The 26,850-nt window shown below is 36.6% G+C and overlaps 1 protein-coding gene across 1 annotated transcript; it reads left to right on the top strand.

Moving 5' to 3' along the window:
- Positions 1-247: 247 nt before the first annotated feature.
- LOC119777057 (tumor necrosis factor receptor superfamily member 11B-like) lies at positions 248-24,221 on the top strand. Its single transcript, XM_038275803.1, has 6 exons — positions 248-364; positions 9,817-10,044; positions 10,466-10,610; positions 20,260-20,475; positions 22,582-22,800; positions 23,260-24,221. The coding sequence occupies exons 1-6, from the start codon at positions 317-319 to the stop codon at positions 23,652-23,654; spliced, it is 1,251 nt and encodes a 416-aa protein (XP_038131731.1). The 5' UTR covers positions 248-316; the 3' UTR covers positions 23,655-24,221.
- The last annotated feature ends 2,629 nt before the right edge of the window (positions 24,222-26,850 follow it).

The raw sequence follows: 26,850 nt of genomic DNA on the forward strand, positions 1-26,850 counted from the left end.
AAAAAAATATATATATATATATATATATCTTTTTTTTTTTTTTTTTTTTACATTTTTTTTGTCTTTATTGACATGGGGGTTGGGGGCCTGTTTTCCTTTATTGGTTTTTTGTTGTTTTTTATCTTGAACTTAGTACGTGATGCTTTTTACCATGGCTGCGCACATCGGGTGGCAGCGAACGCTTTTTTTGGGGCTTTAATGAGGCCACGCAGAGTGGGCATAAACCTTTATCTTCCCCTCCCTCTTTCTGAGCTATAAAAGAGCTGAACTGTAATGGAGACCCCATCACACTGCAGTTCGCTGTTACGCAGAGAAGATGAGCGCACGGATAATGAAATCCAACCCTGTCATGAAACTGATATTGGTAAGTAACTACAATTTCGCATTTTTCTCGCTTTTTTTCCTAGTCTGAATATCTGGAGAACAGACGTTCTGAAGGAGTAATTCATTTGGGTTTTTACATCTACACCTTTGAATGGACATAGATCCGTCTTTTCTTTCTTTCTATTTTTCATCTGAGCGCATTCACATAAAAGTACAAAATATAATTGATATGCATGTGGAAACAAAGCGCGACACCCCGTGCTTGTATGTTGCGTGAGGACGCACGCGCATCCGCAGGTAACTTTGCGGTAACTCATTCAATTTATCTAACATGAGCTTTATAGTTAACGTTTATTAATATTGCTCGTTTTTATGAGCGTCATCGTCAACATTATATAAATAAATAAATATATATAAATATATATATATATATATATATATATATATATATATATATATATATATATATATATACACACACACACACACACACACACACACACACACACACACACACACACACACACACACACACACACACACACACACACACCGTTTAAAGAAGATAATGTGGCACCTGTTGGATTACAGCAATTATGGTCTTGTTGTTGTCGTTGTTGTTTTATATCTGTATCTCTATATGTGTTTTATATATATTATTATGTACCTACAACTTCTGATAATTTATAGAATTTGTAAAACCATCTTCAAAAAAGATCATCCATGAACTTTTTTCATTTCCTTTGTTCACATGTTATTGCTTTTTTCTCATTTACCTTCACATAAGATAATATTTTCCTGACCCCAGGTGATGCCTCCCCCCCTTCTCTGTTAGACAATGTTTGACACCATTAGGTTGTTCCTGAGATGTTGGCCTGTGGGATCAAAGCGATCATTTTCTGCTTTGCATACGGTGTTGCAGCAGAGCCCTCTCAGGTTTTGCATATGGTAATGAATGAGATGTGTATCAGGTCAGAAACAGATCACGCTCTGTAAACCAGAACACATGCTTCACTATCTGTCCCTGTGGTCTGTGTGTGTTTGTCACACAGCTGTAGAGAGAGCCCCAACCCTGGTTGGTCAGAGATTGTGTTTGTGTGATGTGTTAAAGGACTAGGGGCTTTACATGCAAATGAACTGTGATGGCACAGCTACTTTGTGTGCTCACATAATAGGGTGTTATGATTTCAGATTAGATCCTGGAGCTGTTCTAAATGTTCTGCTCCCCTTCTTTTTGGTTACTCCCAATGCTTTGGCTTTTCTCTCTTGTTACTCTACCACCTGTCTGCTTTAGTATTTTCCTGCCTGTTAATGATGCACGTTCTTCTGCTCTAAAAAAAATATGTTTCTGGATGAAGTTAGTGGAAAACCTAAAACAGGTCTGTTTATTTGGATGAGAAAATCTGTTTACATATGAGAACTTTAATGCAGTCTAAGCAGGTAGGGAGCCAGAGGACTATAAGCGGGAGTTTGTTTTTGTTTCCACACCCTACTTACTGCTTAAATCCATATGCAGAAGTAAACCTCATCCCCCTTTTTGTGCCATGTACTATCTTCAATCTGTTTGTCCTTATCTCTGTGACCCCTCTTAAGTCTCTGTGGCCGTTGGCTGAAGCTGCACCAACTTCCCTAAACTTGGCAGCTTTGCACACAGTGCAAGGAACGTGTGCGGAGATTAACTAACCAATACTGAGCCACTCTTTGTTTTTCTTTATATTAAAAATATATAATAAGTGTATGAACAACGGATATAATAAAGAGCACATGTTTTGTGTGATGATCTAGTATCGTAATAGTAGGAAAAACCAACTTGTTTTGCAGTCAGAATTCAACAATCACTTCATTAAGCTGCTTCCTCACACCTTACTTCCTCTTTTCCATCAACAGTAGCTCAGATAGCAGAAGTCTGTACCTGCCTGTGTGTGTTTGTGGAGTTTATGAGTGCTGCACAATTGTGACCAACTAACTGATCCAAAGTATTTACTGCACCTAAAATAGGTATTCACAATCCTCCAGCACATCCATTGTGTATTTATTGCATTTTATGTGATAGAGCAACTCAATGAATTGCATACATTTTTAAAGAGAGATTCACGAGGTTCAGAATAAATATATAAAAGTTTGGCATTATTTGCAGTCTTCTTTTATTTAACACCCGTAGAAAAAACTTTGGGAAAGCAAATTACCTTAAGATGCCAATAAATAAATACATAGAATATGAGAAATGCATTGTGTGTGAGCACTGCCTGGGAGACTGGAAGCATAGACAAAAAAAAAAAAAAAGAACAGATGCTGCAAGAGTTTAGAGTTACACACGCGCCCTATTTTTGTTTTAACCGTAATACTCCATGCATCATATTAAAAGGGGATGCAAATTTCTGTAGCAATCTGCTTTCTCTGAAAACCAAGACGATACAACTGTATATTGATACTTTGCAAATTCCCCTGTGTCATGTGTCACTGGTTTATAATATAACATTTGAAGAGATGCAATAGCATTGCTTGAATAAAGGGCAATAGAAAAGCTACTTTTAACTTTAAATTGCAGTTTCAAATAAAAATGTATTTGCATATTCTTTCTTCAGAGTCTTTTCCTGCTGAAAATTTTAATTGGAAATTTATTTTGTGGCTAATCTAAGTCTACATTTTCTGGAAACCGCTATTTAATTTGTTTAGTGCTGCCACTAATACTTGTTCTTAATTTGCATAGCTTAAACACACTGTTGGATTGGATTAATTAAGCTTGTTGCACTTATTCTATCTTCATAGGTTTTGATTTATATTTCAGATGAGAAATTATCCAAAACTAGCAGTTAAAAGATATTTAAATATATTGAAATTTAAGCAGTGTTTACAATGTTGCTACTGATTTATGATCTGTGTGCTTTGAATGTTTCAGATTCCAAATTTCAAATTCATTTATTTAATTACTCAGATAACTAATTTAGCTTTTCTGTTTTGCAATGACTTAAATTTTACATAAACACTAATGTATATTTTAACTAAAGAAATACATCACCATCCAAACACTGTTCCTGAATTTTACTTTGTTTACAGTAAAATTCTATTTACAGTCTGACTGCCCTCTGTGTCATTATACTATAAAATTATATGGTTTTGCAACAATTATCTCATAATAAAAAAAAAAAATCAGTTTATTATTTGCTATCATAATTTGAGCCTGGTGCATACCTGCTAAATATTTAGTTTTTATGACACTGGAATTTTATTTTAATCTGTTAATCTGTCCTTGATATTTTCTTTTTTACAAAATCTAATTCAGCATAAGTATTACGTCACATTGCTTCGTCAATACTATTACAGAAATTATTGCTTTCATAGAAACCAAATACTTCTAAACTATCATAACTGACTTTTGCAACTTTGACTATTTAAGTTCAAATAATTGGCTTTGTGATTCAGATATATAAGCAAATTTAATCTTAATTCACATGCCTAAAAAACACTCCATAAAACAGGTAACATCTAAGGCTACTAGCAGCAAAAGGCAAGACCCCCTGCATGGGACGGGGGGATGGATTGAGTATAAAGCGATGTGGCCTGGCAGCGTGTCCAAGAGTCACTCCAGATCTTTGCGGTTTTAAAAAATGACTGATTTGATGTTCATGTGAACTAACGCAAACATACATGCACGCACACACCAGTTAGCTGGAATCCCCCCTCAGACCACCTGCACTCTACAGTTAACTGAATCCATGTGCTTGGTGCCTGAACTGGTGTGGTGCGGTTTGATCCCTTTGTGCCATTGGTCTTCTCCTCGTGCCATGACTTTAAAGCTAACCCCAAGGCAGGCCAAACATAAAGCCTGGTCCTGTGTCATGTCAGTAATGCTGAAAGTGTGATGTCACCCTTTAAATGTGCATGTTGAAAGATGCTTCACTGACAAAGATTTGCACCAGAGATTCCAATGTTCGTTGTTAATATGGTCTAAATTCCCCTCAAATTAAAAACAACTAGACCTCCACCAATGTACTGTTTGCTGATGTAACCACCAATCATGACCTCATTATCAAAGCTTGTTTAAGCATTGTTAAAGTGTAATCCTGTTTAAACTTCCTGTCCATACCCATCTCTCATCCATTGCCTTAAGTAATTTTCAGCTCTGTCATCATATTGGTCAAAGAATAATCCTCTCTCTTAGGTCTTTTGGCGCCATCTAACTGATAGACAGATTTATACCTTACTTAAGTTTCCAGTTAAGGTCTATCAGCCCAGTGATAAATAAACAGAGTGAACAGCTGAGGCTTGGCTCACTCAACATCGTCTCACAGTCAGTAAACATGTGCCTGGATGGGTGCATGTTTGCTTCACAGCCTATGGAGATCAGTTTCTCCATCATGCAGTTTTACATCAAAGACGTTCCTTATAAGTTGTACAGACCCTCTTGTTTTTTTTTCAACCCCTCTTCAAAAACCATTCTTCCATCCAACCGTTCCTCTCAGCTAGATGAGCTCTGTGACAGGCCTTTTGGCCTCTCTCTAAATGGTGACAGTGTGATGATGTGTCATTTAGGCTGTCCAAGATATCTTCCAATGGCTGCTTCTGAAGTGACAAGTGAAACATTAAATGTCTCCTTTAGCACTTTGTAGAGGCCTTTAAACACAACAAGATGCTGAATGATCCACTAATGATATTTGATATTTGAACTCTTTATGGCTAAAAGCTGCTCACCTGGCTTGTTTAATATGCATGGGAAATGTTCACTGCATCAGGTAATAAACATTTTATCATGATCATTTATTTAGATGGCTAGACTGATAAAACTGTTACAGCAAAGAAGTTTGAAAAGTTGTATTTATCTGTTATATGTTAATATTCCATTATTGATGGTATGCTGTGGTTTCTTTTTTATTGTTGGTTGTTAACTATTTTTTTAAAGGTTTTCATTGAGTTTATTTTTCCATGTCATTCTTCCATCTTGGGGGGGGATTTGGGGTTGTCCCGCGTTATGTCCAAAAACAATGTTGCGCTGCAGTACCCACACATTCGTCGAGCACTAGGACCAAGTGGAAACTGAGTTTAGACCGCCCACAAGCTCCTGATTGGCCCACCGTATTCTCTTGTGTGAATTGATGCGCTGAAATAAATTGTGCTGAAGTTACTTATATTAAAAATAATTGCATTCCCCCCACTTCTCAAATCAAAATTTCGTGCATGCTTCACTTAGTTCACTCCTCTGATTAGATTAACCTCCTTTTTATGTGACCTGTTAGAGCTCCTCACTGCTTAAGCTCCTTTGTTATTTTTCCATGCTTCATTCTAGTGTTATAATCATACGAGTCCCATGTCCTGTTTTCCTTTTCAGTTTTATAATTCCTTTAAAATAAGGAACTTCTACTATATTTTCTTATTTTGTCTCCATCACAACTTGAAACTGTGAAATTTTTACTCTCATAACTTCTTTATTTTAAATGTAAACAACGGAATGATAAACGCCTGACCTCACATATCACCATTTCACTGATCATCAATAAAATCTATCAGAATTCAGACTTCTTTAATCACAAATTATATCAAACAGTATCTCTATAGTGTATTTTATTAGGATTCAATTAGGACTAAAGACAAAGATTAGTTTTACTGTTTTTGTTTTAAGGGAAATGCGAAATCTCCAGGAACAATTTGTTGTTAAAGCCATATAGGTTGTGTGTAAGGCTCTTTGTTGTGAAGCACTAAGTTGGACCTATTAATAGTTTGTCATTTTAGATTTACAATCTGTTTACCTACACAAATAAATTTTGCACAAAACTGTACAGAAAGTTGCAAAGGCAAAAGATAAAGGAAAAAAAGCGAGGATAACAAATATTGCTACTGAATTTGACAAATTGATTTTTTTTTTTAATCTGGGAAGCCGCTTGTTGATTATGTAGTAGCTTTAAAGAGTATTTTCTTGGTGATTTACTTCTCTGAGTCTCAGTGTAGAGCACATCAGCATCCAGGGAAAAAATCCTTACGTGGGCCTGACTGGCCAATCAGAAGCTTTCTCTTTAAAAACGTGTCCTAGTAAATCTGTGATTATTTTATATCATTTTTTTAACTTTAGAGATGAATGTTAGCAAACCATAACTGAGGTATATGAATCTAAATGCCTGTAATCTAGATTTTACAAACCACTAAACATAATCCTTTCTTCTAAAAGCTAGTAACTAAATGGTGCCAAAATTAAGAGAAAAAGAGAGAACAGAAAAGCAAAACGTATTGGTAGTTATCTTTACCTCTTTACCTCTAAAGCCAGAACATAACATTATTATAAAGTAATTATAATACATTTATTTCCTTTTTTTATGACTGAATAGTAAAGTATAGTGAACGTGCTTGTGCTTAACAAAACAACAAGCACAAATCACCACGTTTCAAATATGACGTAGCAATATTCGATTTATTATTCAGACTTAAGGAGATATTTCAATCACATGAAATGTGTAGTTTTTTTTATAGTTTTTATGTGTAGTTTTTCTTTTCTATTTGTACAAAATAAAAAAAGAACAAAAAATATCAACCTGAAATTTCCAAGGTTTAATGTATTTTTATTTTTTAAATGTCACTCTGGCTGGAAATCTTCAAAACCCTAAAATAGATGCGTTTTATAAGAAGTCAGAGAACTGCAGTGACTTTTCGGCATCTAGGGGTGGATCACACGCATTGTGACCTTTTAATTTTCCAAATTCTGCAACACATCTTGGAGAGTTTTCATAGTTCAGAACTAAAGCACAGGAAAATTGTAGTCGGAGGGGAAAAAAATTGCGATTTGCACTGAATCATCAAGTTAATACAAGATTATTTGTTAGTACATTCAAAGACATTTCATCTTTTCTTTTTGTTTTAGCAGTCCAAGTAATTAGGGCCATTTAAATCTGTAAAGCCATCATGTGATGAGAACCTCTGCCTCTACATCAGCACACATCATCAGTAGTTCCTGATGTTTCTAAACTTAATAGGATGTGGCTTCACGGCCCTAATAGCAAATGTATACACTGTGATTGTGGGTTTGAGCCCTGATGGTGCCACCCACACTACAAACAAACTCATGCAGTTATGGCTGTCCTGAGTGAGCTTCTGTAGATGAAAGCTTTCCCTTAAAAGTTTGATAGGTTTTTGCCGGGAAAACCACTGCACTCGCCGGACTGTTTGAAGCTTCAGTTTCTATTATGGTCTTTAAAAACCGTTCATCTATTTTTGCTCTTTAGAGAGCAGCATCCCAAAGAGAAGCAATCACAGATTAAAAAACTGGTGGTACTGTGCACTAAATTGTAGGCAAAGTGCATGACCTGTAATGATTCGGTTAGAGGGAAAGTTCAAAGTAGTTTAGAGCAAAAGCAACTTAAAATTAAAACCACATATTAACATTCTCTGTATAGAAAGAAACATTTTCTTTGCCAGGCTTTCATTAGGGAATGTATTGTGATTTCCTTTGCCTTTATTTAAAAGAATATCTGATCCAACATTTTTTATTAGTTAGATTTTTATTTAGAAATGCTTGTATCGTAATTTCGGGGGTAAGTATGAAAGCATTAGCCTAATTAACAACTTAATTTGGCATTTCCCAACTTCTTGCAGCCAAACCTGATATTTACATACATAGTGTGTTTTTTGTTCACTGGCATGAAGTTGAAGTTGAACGTTCCTTTTTCCTGACCAGTAAGAATTATCGAATGTATTTGCTGAAATACAAAATTATTCTTGTTCTGAAATTTCTTTATGACTTGATTGAAGTTAAATGGCATGTGAAAAACCTGATGATATAATGGCTATATAGCTCCCGCTAGGTTAGCCAATGTTCAGTTCAAAAAAGGTGATCTGGAAATTAATGTTTTTTTGTTGTCAAATGTGTGCGTGTACTCCAGAATGAAAGCAAAATACTCTATAACACTGCTGGCTGGAGTCCTGTACTGACATAAACTGCAAAAATTGTCCATCTAACCAAGTCTTACAGTCTTAGATGTAGCCAAAAAGTCATTTTGATATTGTTTTTGGATTTATATACTAAACAAGAGCAGAGATTATTTATCTTGTAAAAAGATTCTAATATAAGTGCGATAATATACCAGTTAAGTAAGACAATTTTACTTAGTAAGTCAGTATATATAATGTTTTGTAAAGATTAAAGTTACCTTCAATATTCTGGTATTAAGCCAATTATCTTAACTAAAACTGGAAAAAAGTTTATCAAGAGTTGTTTTCAGACAGTAAGAAAAACATCTACATCTATTATAAATATTATAAAAAGTCTGAAAATACATGTTTTTGATTGTGGTAGTACTATAAAATAGTAATAATAAAACTGTTTTGCACGCTGTCTCCTTCACACTCACGTCCAAGGTATGATGATGCACACATTTCTTATTATAGATAATAACAAACAAATCTGTGGTAAGATGTTATCTGATACAATGGTGAAGTTCCCCTTTAGATTAGGTCTCCTGTTCTTTGATGGCCATCTAGTTTCCGACACATCAACAAATACCAAGCTGTGTTTTGTGGTAAATCAAAAAGTACAGATATAAACATGCAGAAAAAAAAACATCAGTAGTTTAAAGTTTGGTAAACTGTAGAACAGAGTGTTTTGTGCTCTGGTGGCGACCCGGGGAAAGCCCAGCAAACCTCTCACAGCTCCCTTTATGTGCTGCAGTCAAAACAGGAGGCCACATGGCTGAAAGACCAACACTAAGGAAGACCGTAATTGTAGGTGAAGCTCAAAGAACAGGCGAAAAACACACACACTAGTAAAAAAAAAAAAAAACACATTCCTGAGTGAGCACACTATTGGACTCACATGTTTGGATGTTTTTGTGTTTTCTGCTCAAATAGTTTTGAAGATGCGCAAAGCATACACACAAACAATGCCTGCAGAAGTCTTGCTAGCTGTCCAAGTAGGAAGGAGAAACTCAGGTCAATGGGGAAGACCACAGAGCCAATGGCTGAGTGGTGCTGAGCGGAAGGAGCCTATCGGGTGACATCTGGACTGCATGTGGCCTGGTCCTGCAATATGGGTGCATGTCAGACATGCTAAACAATTAGTATCCTATAGCTGAGACCTGACAAAAGCTTTAAACATCCTGCTGAGGCAGAGACATGTCAGCTTGTTAGCAATATCTAAACTGGCTTGTGGCTGGAGGCTTATGACATCTTCTCTGCGCCAGACGATATTTCCTCGAAAGGCAATGGTGTCTCCACATATAGGCAAAAACCTCAATAGCTGGTAATTAAGTTGTCTTGGTGCAGTTCTTACAGGCGGTGAGGCTGTTGCCAGGTTTTTCTTTTCTGACTTTTAAACAATTCCCATTGAAAGAATTAAATCAGCCACACTGACCCTCGTTTGAACTTGTTTTTGCTGAATGGCTTGGTTTGGCTTCAATTCATAAAGAAGTCATGAATAAAAAGTATTTAAACCCTTTTTGCCAAGGAAGAGCTATGCTTGTGGCTGGTTGCAAAGGTCGAATCTCTTGCTAAACCTTGTTCTTTGTCTTGCAGCTCTTCACGGCTTCCTTTTCATGGGCCTTTCAGCAGCAAGCCGTTCCACTAAAGTATCAGTACAGAGATCCCGTGACGTCTCAGGTCCGCTCTTGTGACCAGTGCCCTCCCGGTACATCCGTGAAACGACACTGCACCGCTGACACGCCCACTGAGTGCCAGCCCTGTCCTGAGAGACATTTTGCCGAGAACTGGCACTGGGGGGATACATGCCAATACTGCACCTCAGTATGTATGAAGTATAAACTGACTCTCCAATGTCAGAGAGGATATTTTAGTGTTGATATTTTGGTACCTAAACTGAAATGTTGCTATAGCAACACATTTTTTGTTAAAACTTCAGAATGTGATGTTTATTTTTCCTCCCTGATGTTTTAATCTTTTAAACCTATTCATAAAGCACAGTTTGTTTCTATTTCCGCTGTACAAAAATTGGTGTCAATAGTTTCATATCCATTGAAGCAAATTATTGCTTAGGTAATAATTTACTCTTTTTGAAATTCTTTTAAAATGCATTTTTTCTTGGATGACCTATAATGTTTCCTTTTGACATAAAAAACATGTCATTTTTAAACTACTCATGAATAACCTTGATGGTCTGTTGCTATGCAATGCTTGTGTATAAGTGACTGGTGTGTGTTGTGTATAGGTGTGTAAGGAGAGACAAGTTGTAAAGCAGCAGTGCAACAGTACACATGACCAGCTCTGTGAATGTATACCGGGATACCATCTAGTGGTGGAATTCTGCATTGCACACAGTACCTGCCAGCCTGGAGAGGGAGTCATTGCTTTAGGTAAGTCATTAAGTTTCATTTTCTTATAGAAATAACAGGTTCCATTCTACTCTGAGATGGGGTGAAACATAAAATCCCTATAAAAAGGCACTTCTTTAAAGGTTTTCCAACTTATATTTTATAAACAGAAAAGGGATATATTTTTGGGGTTGCGCATGTGAGCTTTAATCCATTTTTGTGTTTGCAGTAAAGAAAGTCATGCATTTAGTTAATAATGTATTTATTTTACAGGAACAAACTATGAAAGGTTTAACATGAAATGCTTTTATCGTCATCATCTAACGTACGCTTAGAAGCCTCTATTCCTTTTCCTTTTTCTCTGAGTTTCCATATCAATATATCTCTCTTTAACAAAACTTAGAACTGCTTGCTCAAAGAGTCTTTTCTTATAAAAACTTTCTGTGTAAAGCATTTCTAGTTATTACCAGGAACTAAGCATGAGCTATATCATCTCCTTTAGTGTTTTCTTTTTATTTCATCCAGTCTTAAATATTATTTTCCCTTTTGTGGAACACAAAGAGGAATTTGGGAATTCATTTCTTTGAATGTGCACAACATTGGAAAAGGACTTCTTTAATAGATTTTTTTTTTTGTATTTTCTACTCAAATCTATCATTTGCTATGTCAGGAGAGAAGGGACAGGAAATGATTTCAACTAAATAATTTTTATCTTTACCCATCAGACATTCATGTGTGCTGACCGGATTTAGCGGCACGGGCACAGCTAGAGAGAGCCCAGTGGTGGCCATGGCCATCATTAGCAAATCACTGGCCTTTCTTAGCCAATCAGTGGCCACCCCTATGGCCACCCCAACCTGTTGATTTGTTGTTCTCATTGAAACATACTTTACAACCTCCAGAACAACCTATTCACCTCTAAACCAGAGGATGGCAGCAGTGATACTCGTTCGAACAAACTTGTTTTAGTTGTTACTATATTAACAATAAATTGACAACAAAATTATTGCAATATTCTAAATATTTACGTAAAAATACTAAAGTAAAATTGGACATAAACAGAATTGACTCTCTTTTCATAACTAGGTTTTTCTGTTTTATGGGAAAGAATGGCATGTTTTGTGCAGTCATCTATTAGTCATCTATGATATTAAAGAACTGTTTCAATGTGTATATCATGCAGAACCATAACTAGTTTAGACGACATAAATGCATAAATATGTGTGTAGATGTATTATTGAGGGCTTTATGAAAATCTAGTCTGTCTTCCTTAATTTACTTGGTAAATAGGGATGTTTTGCGTGGTCATTTTCGTGGTAGTACACTGTGATCAGTGTAGTCTGACCCTAAACTTGTTTTGGCGCCCATCTGTTTTCTTTCTTATTTTTATTTTTTTTTTACAGAGTCCTGTCTGGCAATGTGGCAATAAGAATAATTGTCTTGATGCCAAAAAGAGAACCCAACAGATTTTGCTTTCAAAAGTGGAGCAGTACGGCTATCGCCATAGTGTTCTGCTTGACTTATGCATATAAATAGCTTTATTATAATTCATGCAGGGAGTATTACAGATTTTATGGACACTGCAATATAAGTAGAACAGGAAAGAAAAAACAAAAAATTAGAAAAGATGAAAGAAAGAGGAGATAAAAGGGGAGATAATCTTCAGCCTGCTTCATCACCTCCAAAGAGATGTAAAAAGATCAGCACAACCAACAGATATAGTATAGGTACAGTATACTGTGGTAGCTGAAGATAAGAATCAATCCTGCGCCCATCTGTTTTCATTGACCACCCTTCGGTAAACATTGTTCTCTGCCTGACCAACCCCTATAAAAATATTCAGGCTCTGCCAATGCTTAGTGGTTCTTACTAGTCTTGTCTCTGGTCCAGACATACAAATGTTTTCCCCTAAAGAATGGATAGCACACTGAGTTTGATTTACTATCGTGAGCAAAAATGTCATAAGACAAAACAATAGCTGTCTAGTTCAACACATTTTTCTAATGAATATGCAGCAGCAAGGAAATATTCCAGGAGGATGGGGTGATAACATGTTTAATTTACAAGATCAGCTGGATTTTCTACAGTTGCAAATAACAGTGCTCGATACTTTTGTGCGTTTCAGAGGAGCAGCAGCATCAGTACAAGATGCAGTCAGAAGGGGGTAGGGTTCTCTGTTAGTGTGAAGATCATTGAAATTACTGAATGAAAAATAAAAAGGAGCTATCACCTGATGACTTCAAGCCTCCATATAGCTAACCCATCAATGTAAAGCGGATAATTGTTCTTCTATACAAAAAAAAATGTGTATTTGTGCATAATTAATTAAACAAAAGTGCTTAAAATTATTTTAGGTAGTGCAATACAAATGTCAATGCTAATATATAGTATCCATGCAGTTTGCCCAAAATTGCAAGAAATACTGTAAGAGACTGGTTCCTCTTCACTTCAATACCTTGACTTCATATCGGCTTTTCTTAATCTTAAAGCTGCTTGTTGTTTCTCATGGCTGTGCAGAAGGAACTACTAACAATGGAGTCACATCTTTTTAATGAATGCTTTATTATGAAATCGGAAGGATCCATTTCTCACTAACAAATTACTAATTGGTTCTGCTTTTTTTTTCTCCGATTATGAAGCTCATGTTCAGAGAATACGGGGATCTGTTTCTATTTCAGTGAGAAAAGTAAAAGTGGGAAGTTAAGCTTAGTAAAGGGATAAATATGTGTTTTATTCTAGGTAATGACGACGTTAAGTTCTGGTTAAACAGTAAGAGCTACCAAGATGTTAACCTGAAACTAGATCTTTAAATTCTCTGAATAGCAAGACACCTTTTGTTTTACTGTGGGATATTATACTGAATTTGTTTTGTTTCAGTTGTGACAACAAAAAAGGTGACTTTTTGCATAATGTCAAAAATGATAGATAGGATTCTTTAGAGGATTTGTTTTTGACATTTTCTTAACCTCGTAGGATTTAAATGAATCAAGTGCTGTAACACAAAGGCAAATTCCAGTTTCAACTAAAAAAAAAAAAAATCTAGTGATAACATTTAACAACTTGATAAGGGTAACTTTGTACTGTGGTGAGGAGTTAGCCCAACATATGTCTGCTTTGTTCTTGATTTAATTATCTTTTTTCTTTCTGAGAATCTGTTGTTATCTAGCAAGAGCCTCAGCGCTGCTGTCTGTAGTCCCTGTAACGTGATAAAAGGGAAGCATGTTTATTGTTGGAGTCAACTATTATCTGTTGTTTTTTATAATGTTCCTTTTCAGCCACTATTCAGATAGCCTACTTCCTCTCTCAGTGGCCTTTCATTTAATGGTGCACAACTTGTTTTGCTTTCACTTGGATGCCGTTCAGCCAATATCTTCAAAATGTTAGTTTGCTTGTTTTTATTCTATGGTTGATCCAAACATCTTTAACCAAAATCACATTCAAAAATGGCTTCAAGTGTAGGGAAATTGAATGCACAGTCCTCAGTCATCTGCAAATTGAAGCAAAAAGAAAAATAACTGAAAAGAAAATCATATTTCAACTTTTCTGGATTTAGCAAATAAAAATAACGTTAAATGAAATACATAATTATATCTGATTAAATATCAAGAAACAAAAGTTGTTGTTTATCCATACATTGCATGTTAATATCAGGCTTAAACTGCATCTGTGTAGGATTGTATATAGGCCTAACTCGTGCAGTCACATTTGATTATAATTGCCATCTCTACAGTCACTAGTTTAAGCTCTGTGGTGCTGTAAAACACAAAATATGTTTACCTTCACAAATTCAAACCCACTCCAATGTAATTCTAAATAATAATTTTTAATGCAAGGCAAACATAAAGAATTAGGCTTTCTGTTAATAGGTTATAATAAATAAAATACATTTAGATTATATATCACATTTATGTCAGTAAATCCCTGTAAATATTACACACTTTAAGTTCTGTTTGAATTAATCTCGTGAGTTTTCTTATGTTCATGCTTGTTCATATGTGAACCTGTATTCCTCATAACTGTGCAAACATTGCATATTTATTAGTCAGAACTTAAATAATAGAAGAACAATGATATACGTGACATTTGTTGTACTGCAACACCCGTCAGCACAGTATCTGAGGTATACAGTACAATCAAAGTAATCTCTAACAGAGGACATGGTGACATTTTTAAGAGTCATTGTTCCTGTCGTTCCTGTTGCCAGATATGTAGTTTAAGTGGAAACTCGCTTCCTTTCATTCAAATTAACATCTCTTCACTGAATGTCCGGAACTGCTTCCTCTCTGATTCTTTGAAATTTTGCTCATGCCATAAGCTGTTATGATTTCTTTATTCAGACACCGAGGGCTGAGTCATGCAGAGTCTGTCCGTTTTCCCTATGGAACCCCTGAACCACAAGCAGTTATTGAAGAAGATCCCTAGCTGTGATTCAGAGTTTCAAACCAGAAGCTGCTGGTTAAAGCCAGTCAAAGCACATTCTGTTCAGGACCATGTTGTTTTTCCATTGGTCCTTTGAGTCAGTCATTTCTAGCTTTGATTCGCCTTTCATGAGGTCAGATAAAAAAAAAAAAAAAAAACAGGTGGTAATAATTAATGTATTAAGTTATTTAACTTATGCAAAAAGGTAAGTTTATACTTTTCATTTTAACCATTTGATTCAGTTGTCAAAAGAAAGTATATCCTATAGTGACGGATTTAAAATATGTATTTAGTTATATTTATTTAGTTATATGTATTTAGTTATATTCATTACAATTAGACCTGTTCAAAAGTGAGAGCTACCTATGTGTACACAGCCATTTCTCAACGCTTTGTTGGTACAACTTTGGCACAAATGACATTGTCATCTTGGATTTGTTTCTCCAAGCTTGGAGCACAAGCTTTTTCGTCTTTGCAGATATTCTCAAGTGAAGTTGGCTTAGACGGGCATCCTTGAGATGCAGCAGTTTTGGTTCTTCCTAGAGAAGAATTAATTAGACGGAAGTACGGTCTTTGTCTAGATGACCAAAGGACATACATGTGCTGCTCCTTAAGTCACTCCTTTGTTGTATTGACTTTGTGCATCTGTTGAAAAAGTGTTTTCTCTTGAGCAGGTATTAAATCTTTACCTGCTGTCCTTTTAGCCACTATGCAGGCTGGATCCCAAACTCATGCCATGGAAAACCTTCCTTCACCATGATGCTGTCATCCCATCACATAGATGGGACGTTGTTAGTTTGGTGATTAGGAGTGTTTCTTCTTTATTTTGGTGGAGATCCCATATTTGAGAATTTTTTTTTTTTTTTCGGTTTCATCATGCCAAAGTTTTATTTCCTTTTGTTCATTAGTCTCTGCTGAGTTTTAGTCAAATTCATGTTGACAAGGTTTGACCATTGGGATGGTTCTCATATCTCTACAAGGACACACTGGATTTTGTTTTTACCCGATGAAAGGCACAGCTTCTCACTCCTGAACTCTCCAACAGCTAGACCTAAAAACGCCTCTGTGTTTTCTTAATCTCAAATTTTTTTAATACTGGAGAAGGCAGTATTTGGAGAGATATCCCATACTGCTAATTATTTTGATATCCTTCCCCAAATTTGTGGTTTGACACGTTTCAAACTTGGAAGTCTACATGCAGTTCCTCTGACTTCAATGGTAGGTTTTTGCTCTAATATAGATGGTCAATTGAGCCCTTAGATATCATTGCAATTGAAGCCAGAGGGATTCCTAGTCGAAGCTCGCTAAGCTAAGGGGTGAGTACTCTTAAAAACTTTACAAAACTATTGTGAAATAGACCCTCATTTTGGCATAATGGGCCATTATGTATAAATTGTATATTTAAAAGGGGCTAAACTTATTTCAGTCATATCTGTAAGGCAAATTATGGAAAAGGTAAAAGAGAATCAAAACCTTCCACAGTTCATAGTGTATAAAATGTTTATCTCATGTCAGATGATCTCTGGGGTAAAACAACTATATTTTTGGGAAAACATCTTTACAGTTTGATATAAAAAATTGATAACTGAAAATAATGAAGGAAGAGATTATTCAAGTACTTCTCAACAGCTGCCTGAAACTAATCAAATTTAACTTAAACACCAATTGATCGTTAATCTTAACATTTTTTAAATCCGATTTTAGTGTAAGCACTTAAAAATAAAAACAGATCTGTTAAGCATTTTTGACAAAGTGATGATTTGGCACAAAGGAAATTTTGAGAAAAAAAAAAACTTAATGTCAGCAAATATTTTGAATTGCTGGTCTCATTCATAAGTCTGTAGTGTACGTGCTTGGTCATCAGTAGTGGAGGAAGCATTTGCCGTATGCATATCTGCAGGTGGTTTCTGCAGGCTATGTTAGCGGGAAATAGATGAAAAGGTTACATCTGATAAAGTATGGCGCCTTCCCACGCACTTTCAATGCTTTGGTTACAGCTAAAATAAAAAGAGGAAGGTAATAAACCACTTTTTCTCTTACATACAGACTGTCATGTGATCTGCGGGATAAAATACCAGAAGTTGAGAGTATTTGTTCTAAATTTACAGGCAGTAACCCATAGTTTCCATCTACAAAAGTGGAGTTAATTCATAAACATATTTTTTTACGCTACAATATATGTGTATAGCATTATAATTCAATTAAAAAAATGTATCTTTCTATTGAGAAACATTTGATATTTCTTATGTAGAGCTCTGAAGATCACGTTTTTGTGTTGTCATAGTAGTAGTAGCAACATATACAGTACAGGCAATAGAAACTATATGTGGGTGTCCAGAGGAAGACCGGCATGAGTCACATAGATCATTTATTTAGTGATCTGTGGCTTTGATTGATAGTCATATGCTTTGCGGGCTTAGTTCTTAGAATCATATCAGATTATTAAAGGGCTTCATGAATTTGACACAGAGAAACTTCAGATAAATCAAAAGGCTGGTGGTAAATTGTTGTAACTGATGCAGCATATCTTCAGTTTTCTTCAGTTCAGCACGGTGTTCTACAGGATATTTGATGTAAAACACCTGCGGTAGGGTGTCACCCATTATTTCGACATAGGAAGTATGTATGAGCGGAAACTATACTGTAGGTTTACAGTTGTAAGATGCCAGTCTATAAAGTGCCTTCCTTGCAGAACCCCTGGGGACTTTTTCACACTTTCCTACATAACAATCACGAACATAATTGTATTTTAAAGACATTTTATTTAAAAAGCTACTGGTGATAAGTAAAGATCTCATCTTTATTTATCAGATGCTAAACTAGGTTTAGTTCTGGACTTCAGGCCATTGTAACCTGCAGTGTGACCACAATTTGAGCTAAGCCAGTGGTATTCAAACCTTATTTCATCCTGACAAAATCAAAATAGGAAAGAGTAAGTATGCATGGGCTAAAAAAAATGTTTTTTAAAACTAAAATACATACAAAATTAAGTACTTTTAACAGCTTTATAATGTTCTTAAAAGGTACGACTTTGGTACGGTAATCATATTTTAATCTGCATGTTATAAGATGGGCATATCATATCAGTTTTGATTTTGATATTCATCAATTGCTGTATTTAGCGAAGTTTGATCAACATGAAGCAGGTCAGATAAGGGTTCTGTTTCCAAAACCGAAATTAAAGCAGAAACATGGCTTATAACAGAGTAATACCTTAATTTGTACCCAGCAGTTATTTTAAGATGATTCTGATTGATTGTATCCCTAATAAATCTGCAGGCCTAATTTGGTCCATTTGTGAACTGTAGACCTTTTGTTGCTACCACAGCTTAACAGCTATATCAACGGTTGGAAACCCAAACTGCTCAAAGAGCCATATTGGACAAAACAAAACAAAAAACAAATCTGCCTGGAGCCACAAAAATGTAAAAGTCTTATATAATCTTGTATGGCAACACAGGCTCTAAGTGTATTATTGCAATATAAATAAGGACTACATGGGCATAAATATGTAATAAGCAGTCATGGTTAAATGTTTATCCTGGAGCAAATGTCACATAACATGAGCTGAGGGAGGAGCAGTGAACGCTCTCACCTTGTGGAATTCAAAGTGTGCTGCTTCACCGCCCTTCACCATGCAGTTTAGGTTTTGTTGCACTGATGAAATTATAAAAACAAGATTAAGGAATCTTTCTATGGTGGACATGTTTTCATTTGGAGGAGTTGATTGAGTCATGAGCAACCAAGCAGGAACTGACATCCATCAGAGCAGAGCTCTCTAACCCCAAAATCCCATATTCTCTGTCACCAGCGTTCCTTGGTGTTATTTTTATTTTGAGGATTTGGGGGAAAAAAATGAAAAGAAAGTTCACATGTCTACATAAGACCACTACCTGTTCGATCTGTGGGCAGCTTTCCATGCTTACAACCAAACTAGCAGCGGTAATGGAGTTTGGAGATACAATCCACTTCTTAAATCTATCTTTGCTCTCCTCTAATTTATCCAGATGTTCTGCAATCGCACTTTTTCTCTCACTCACAATTTTGTGATCGACTGCAAATTTAGCATGCCTTCCCTGGAAATGCCTTTCGAAATTACTCAATCCTTCCATATTGATAATAGAAGCAAATTATTTGCTCCATTCTTCCTTGAATCCCCGGCTGCTTTGTTTGCCTGGCTCCGCGGCGCATTGAAACGTGTGTTGCAGGCCATGACCACTGACCTCTATGGCTATGATGCAAATTTTCATTGAAAGAAATGTTTACATTTATGGTTTAAATGTATTTATTATACAAATGTTTACAGCATTGGAAAACATAATGAACGTTTGTTTGACCTCCTGCACACCATATTAACATAAACAAAAAAAGAAAATTTTCATAAATTTTTGAAAAAGCTCCACGGAGCCACAAGGGGGGGGCGCTAAAGACCCGCATGCGGCTCTGGAGCCATGGGTTGTCGACCCCTGACCTATATGAAGCTTGGTTAAGTGTCTCATTGGCAAAAAAAAGGTTGATAAAAACTAGAAAAGGACATTAATTTATAGTTGGACCTTACCAATAAGCAAAGCTTTTTGTTTGGCCTGGATTTTACTTATGCCGGACGTACAGTGTGAGATTTTCGGGGCGATTTTCCAGTCGTGGAAGAATCTTTTGATCGGGCTGACTTTCAGCCTGATCGTGCGTCATGTAGTGTACAGAGGGTTACGAGGGGCGATCAGCCTCTCACGACCAACTCCCATTCAGGAATCGTGAGGTCGTGGGCAAATCGCTCAGTGTGCATGCGCACACAAAGATTCTTCTGTAAACACAGCAGCATGGCAGGGATGCAAGGAGTGAAATTAAGTTCTTTCTGTAAAATTGACAGACAGCAGTACCCACGTTTGCTCAGCCATGTCTTTTTAATTGCACAAATTGCCAAGGCAGTGCGTTTCACTATAGTGAGCTTCATATTCCTCTTCTACTTGTATGAATAAACCCTGCGGTTTAGTCGTACAGTTTGAGCTGTAGCTGCATGCAACGATAAAAAAAAACGCACAGCGTATATCCGGCTTTAGGGGTTTCAGATTGATCAAATCTGCAGGCCACACCATTAAGATTTTTGCATACTGAAAAAGGAAATTGTAATTTTTTTTTTTTTGCACATGTTGAGCTACATTGCGTTTGTACACATATAGTTAAATCCCAAAGCTAAATAATAAGGTTTAAGGTCATAGTTTTGTCCAATTCTGTCAGTTTGAAATCAAATAAATTACTTGTGGATGTTTTCCAGGTACACCTGAAAGTGACACTGTGTGCGAACGCTGTCCTGACGGTTATTTCTCTGCTGGCGGTTCCTCCACCGAGCCGTGTCGGCCCCACAGAAACTGCGCGGATTTCGGCATGAAGACTTTGAGATGGGGCACATCCTCATCAGACAGTCTGTGTGGCTCCCCTGACATCAAAGCAGCTCTGGACTGCTCTCAGCATCACACTCTGTGTCATAATGGTGAGAACATGAGGATCATAATGGCTTGAATTATGTGAAAAGCTTTAGAACTAATCCACTAAGGGGCTACGGTAGTTTATACCCCCTTTACACACACATATGTAAGAGTGTTTAGAGTAAACCTCAGCTGTCAACAACTTTAAATCTTTCTGAGCTGAGATATTTCAGACCTGCGGTCAATTTCATTCCCTGAGGCAGGGGATTTCCTCGGTCAGGTTCTCTTCCAAATGCCATGCTCTTTTACTAATCCTTGCATGTCTGAAAACCAGATCCAGAGAGAAATGGCAGGGGTTACAACAAATGTTTATGGCGCTCCATTCAGAACGGGCCCATGATGGATCAATTACCTGCTTTACTTTTACATCCTCAAACACAATAACAGAGGAAACTGATTCAAAAGGAGTCACAAGAGGAGTTTTTAGGGGCTATGTTAGTCATAATGCAGCTATGATAGATCTTAAAATATAATTTGAAAGACAAAGCCTCAAATATGATGCTGAATTCCTAAAGCTTTAGAAAATCACACACATGTTCAGACCCTGGCACACTTCTTCACAGGCTGTAGAATATTTTGAAGACCAGTCACAAAGCTCTATGTGCTGAGAAAAAAAGATATCTTCCTCAAACATTCATTCACCAGCTGTCTTCCTTTAAAGGAAACAGCCACAAATTGTCTGCAACTAATCCTGCATCGCTGAGCAGTTTAAACAAAAATGTGAAACTGAGATCAATGGGGTTCCCAAAGCTAATGAGTGATGTGGAATGTCAGAATGCACAATTTCATCATCATGGCATGAGGGAAACCCACCAAATTTCTTCTCCACATTACAGTCAAGCCAGTTCATACCCTAACTTTATAAAAAAACAAAATTTTTGCTTAATCTTGGAACTTAATTTTTGCAAAGTGATACAAAACCCCCACACATATAGAAATGCTTTCTGGCATGATCAAATTCATGAATCTAAACCTTTCTAAATTTCTGATTACTTTCAGCTCTGAAAGTCATATGTAAATTGGGGCTGTCCTCAGCACCTGGAAGAGCGACACTTTATAATAGTCAAATTTTGCTTTAAAAAAAAAAAACCCTGCTCATTGCGATCATTAATTTGCCTTATAAGGAATTGTATGCAGCCTCAGACTTGCTGTTTTGCACTGCTGATTCGTTTTAGCTTAGCTCATCAGATGGTAGACTGAGGTGTTACTTTTATTGGCATATCTAAATGCATGATGCGTGGTTCATAAGTTCTCTAAAGGCTTGTCTGACAGCTGCATTTTGAAATTACGTTATATGCTGCTCTGACAAACTCATTTCAAGACTGAAAAAACCAAACATATGTTGGTTTACTGATATAGCTGTTGGTTTCTGCTATTTTGTTGAGCTGACATGTATGACTCAACAGAACAAAGGCAGGCCGCGCTCTGGTCATTTCAGTTATGACATCTAGTCTCCGAACATAAAGAAATAGGCCTTTTCCAAAAAACTTATTTCATTCCAGTTTATTTATACTAAAACAAAAAACCTAAAAACCACTTTTTTTGTTTGAACATGCATTACTAAAAGATAGAATCAAGTAACCAAATGATACACTGACCAGCTGCGCAAAAAGTTGGTCAGCAATCTTTAAAAGGGCTTGATCAGACGCCAGACATATATTTAACTGATTATCTGGCCTATTGTAATTTTATGTTCCATTTTAGACATAAACTGTAAATAATAGCTGTTGAATTATTGTTTTAAATATTGTCACTCATAAATAGTTTTGTTTCTTTTAAGAAACACTATTTTTTCTTTCTTATCAAATAATTAAATTTTTGGTGTTTAAAAAAAACAAACATAAAGCATACTTTGTCCCCCCTTCCACTAACACATCTTTTGTTTTCCATTAAAGCCAGGAATGCAGAGACAGGAAAACTAAAGATATTCTCAAATGCATAACCCTTTTTTTAAATATATATATAATAGCTAACTTGATTTGGAAATATCTATAGCAAGTATTGTGTGTGGAAGAACACCTTACTTAAAGGTTTTAGCAGCTAAACAGCAGTATCCTAATATCATACATTGTGTATTATACTGATATCTTATGATTTATAATTCCTTCCAGATGTGACTCTTTGTGAGGAGGCAGTTTTCCAGTCCCTTGCCTCACTGCGGCTGTCTTCAGTGCCTCTGGAGCGAATCCTTGAGAATCTTCCTGGACAAAAGGTGGATCTCAAGAGCCTGGAGAGGCTGAAGAAGGCATGCTCTCACCAGCAGCAGGTCTTGCATCTGCTGCGGCTGTGGAGGGAACAGAACAAAGACAAGTTGTACGGTATCATACAAGGTATCGTTAAGAAACCCATAATGCTATTTACAATCATTAGCAACCCCTGTAAAGAAATCTAGAAATGCTATAAAGTGAATCGTTTTTATGGAGCCTTGCATAAAGTTTGTGAGTCATTGCTCTTGTTTTTTTAAGTTGTTTTAATTAATTAAGGTTGTAATTAATTAGGTTTAGGGGAGCATATAATTTATTGTAACCCCTTTCTAATTGTTAAACCCCTTAAATAAATCTAGCCTAGGAGAATTCATCATATTTATACCACATTGGAAAAGAAAGCTAAAAAAAAAAATGAAAAAAATTCAAATGCTCCTATATAACTTAATAAAAATATATACAATGCTTTAGTTATATCCATTTTGTATTAATGTATAATTGTGTATATTAACATGCTGTTTCAAAAGCTGCACCCTTTTGTTTCAGATGTTTGATTTCAGATGTTTTATTGAATTTTTCCGCCAGGTGTGAACCACTGTGAGAGAAAGGTGTCCCGCTGCAACGTTCTGAAAAACCTGACCATAGATGACCTCATTAGGGTGACCAACAGCCTACCAGGGATTAAAGTTCAGGAGCAGGATGTGAAAGCCATTGTGTCCACCTGTCTGCCCAGGCAGTACCTCCTACAGATTCTCCACCTGTGGAAAACAACAAACTACAACTTGGATCTGGCGAAAGGTCTGTCTCGTAGTCTAAGGGAGCTTCGCAACCAGGGGGCTCCGCGCTACCTAATCAAGGGGCTCAAGAAAATCAGCCGCATCATAGAAACTACATCAGGGCACAAGAAGTACGAGAAGATGTTTATGAGCATGTTTCAGGACGAGTCTTGCTTTAAAGTTCATAAGCCTTTAAATGAATAAGTTTCTTAAGTAACAAAAAAAAAAAAAAAACAGTGCAGCCCACAGCATTTCCAAAACACAACTACTTTGTGGGATTGAGAGTGAAGCAACTACAGTGTGCATTTTGAACATCCTCAGGTCTCAGAAAAAGAAAGTTTTCAGTTATCTGGTCGAAGCAAAATAAGGTATTGTATCAGATAAAAGCTTCAGGTACCAGAAAAGAGGCATTGGGTATAATAAAAAAGCTAAGTAAGAAAAAGTATTTTTAAAAAGTATATTAAAAAGGCAGCCTGTTGCAGGCGATGCTCATGTGTCATTACCGTGTTACAATGTTCAGATGGTTCATGATGTCACCAAAAACTGTGGGTTTAAGCTGGAAATACACCAACTGAAATATTATGAGGTTTATGATACGATTAAAATAGTAACATAAACATTTTTATAGTTTAATATTTAACCCTTTACTGTCACATCTGCCAGACGTACACATGTGGATACAATGGTTAGTACCCCTCATTTAAAGAAAGAAAACCCCACAATGGTCACAGAACTACTTAAATCTGACAAGATCAATAATAAAAAAAAAAATTAAACAATCTCTACAAAACTATGCTTCAAGAGCATGATAAAAATTGAAAAAAATTAAATAAAGTATACTCATGAAACAGTCCTGTTAAAAAATTATGCTAACCCTAAAAAAGAATGAAAATATTGTACCCAAATAGACATTGTAAATCAAGTTGTGTCCACTAATTAGCATCAGAGTTGATTACATTCTTTTAATCAGTCATTAGGCCTATGTAATTAAATTTTAAAAGAGTTAAAGGAATAGTACACCCAAAACATGATTAGCCTTCATTTTCTACTCACCCCCATGCTGAACAACACTCTGGAGTACTTTTTTGATATCTCAAATGCATCTGGAGATCTGGGAGGCTTCTTGCTGTCTGCTGACATTCAAATAATGGAGGTCTATGGTGCCTGAGGCAGAAAGGTCCATAAAAGTCCACAAAAAACTTGTCAATATTCCTCCATACTGCTCGTCCAATGTATTCCAAGTGTCCTGAGTGGGTAGTGTCCATAATTTACTCGAAACGAAGTCATTTAGAAAGTTTTTAGAGCCTAAACAGTAGTGTATAGGATTTCCTAAAAGCGCGCACATGCGAGTTCAAGAGATCGCAACAGATGAAAGTGCGTATTCAGCTCGGCAAAGAACTCATGCTCTTCCTCAACACTGAAGTCCTCAGACATTTTTATTTTCGTTGTTTCTTTCTTTGCACAGGTAAACAGCACATTTCTTCTTCTACGCTTGCATTATCGGCAGAGCAGACTCTGAATGCGCACTTTCATCTGGTTTGGTCTGCCGCGGTTTCCGTAGCGTCGTGAACTCGCAGGCGCGCGCTTTTAGGAAATCCTATACACTACTGTTTCTGCTCTAAAAACATTCTAAATGACTTCGTTTCGAGTAAATTCTGGATGCTACCCACTCAGGACACTTGGAATACATTGGACGAGCAGTATGGAGGAATATTGACACGTTTTTTGTGGACTTTTATGGACCTTTCTGCCTCGGGCGCCATAGACCTCCATTATTTGAATGTCAGCAGACAGCAAGAAGCCTCCCAGATCTCCAGATGCATTTGAGATATCAAAAAAGTACTCCAGAGTGTTGTTCAGCATGGGGGTGAGTAGAAAATGAAGGCTAATCATGTTTTGGGTGTACTATTCCTTTAAAGTGCTTTCCCAAGACATTAAAAAGAAAAATACAGAGAAGCACTTTAAAGGTAAAGGCTATGAGACCATCTACAAGCAGCTTAATGTTCCTATGACTAGATATATGCTGGTGAAGATTCCTAGTCATCCAGGTCATAGTCATTCTGAAAAAGCTTAAAAAACAATCCACTGGACTTTGTTTCCAAGGTTTGAAGAAGTTTCTCTTCCCCTCCAGGAAGCTTTCTTGATTTAAAATGTCTGGATTCGCATTGAGTTTGAGGCTTTATATAGTGGACCAAAAACAAGGCCTTGTATTGCTTGGAAACATGCAAATTGAAACTGACGAGCTGGTCGTTTGGTTCCATTGTTAGCCTGTAATATCTGAAACCTGCAGAGTCTTGTCCAGAGGAGGCCGCTATTCTGTGTTGGGCCATGCGTCTGTGGAGAGGCTGTTTGGTTTCTCCAATATAGAGATCAGAGCATTCCTCGCCGCATTGAACAACGTACACCTCTCTGCTCATATTCGGTCTGGCGGTTTTATCTTTAGGATGCACCAGTCTCTGTTTAAGGGTCTTGCTGCACATCTACACCTTGTGGACAAAGGACAGAATGTTCACATTTTGGACAAAGAAAATAGGTGGTTTTAAAGGAGTGTGAAGGAAGCCATCTATGTTAAGAGAAAAAAACCAAGCTTAAACAAAGGTGGTGGACTCAGATTGCAGCTTCCGAAAACTTACAATCTGGTTATTGAGTTGATTCCTTTCAGGCATCACCACAACCCCCACCCCATCATAGAGGAACAAAGTACCTCCTACCTTCAGCCAGGGGAACCATGCCACCTTTCACAATCATAGACAGGTTTAAGATATAACAGGCTAACAATGGAACCAAACGACCTGCTCGTCAGGTTCAATTTGCATGTTTCCAAGCAATACAAGGCCTTGTTTTTTGTCCACTATATAAAGCCTCAAACTCAATGCAAATCCAGACATTTTGAATTGAGAAAGCTTTTTGGATGGGAAGCAAAACGTCTTTAAACCTTGGAAACAAAGTCCAGTGGATTGTTTTTTTAAACTTTTTCAGTATGACTAGATATGCACATACTATTCAGAAATATAAGCTCCATGGGACTGTAGCCCTCCTCCCTAGACATGGCTGAAGGAGGAAAATTTATTTGAAACCAACCAGACCAATGGTCTAGTATCGTGGAATGGTAACAAAAGAGTCCAGAAAAACTTCTAGAGATTAAAAGGTGAACTTCAAGCTCAAGGAACATCAGTGTCAGATCACGCCATCTATAATTTTTTGAGCGAAAGTTGACCAAATGGGAGATGACCAAGGAGGACAACATTGTTGAAGACAAATCAAAAGAGTCAGGCTGGAATTTGCGAATATTGAAAAGCCACAAAGCTTCTGGTAGAATGTCCCATTGACAGATGAGACAAAAATTAAACAGAAAAATTATGAAAATCAAGAAAAGAAAACAGGCTCTGTTATGCTCTGG

The sequence above is a fragment of the Cyprinodon tularosa genome, unplaced genomic scaffold, assembly GCF_016077235.1.
Source record: "Cyprinodon tularosa strain WSP-4 unplaced genomic scaffold, ASM1607723v1 ctg98, whole genome shotgun sequence".
NCBI classification, from domain to species: domain Eukaryota; kingdom Metazoa; phylum Chordata; class Actinopteri; order Cyprinodontiformes; family Cyprinodontidae; genus Cyprinodon; species Cyprinodon tularosa.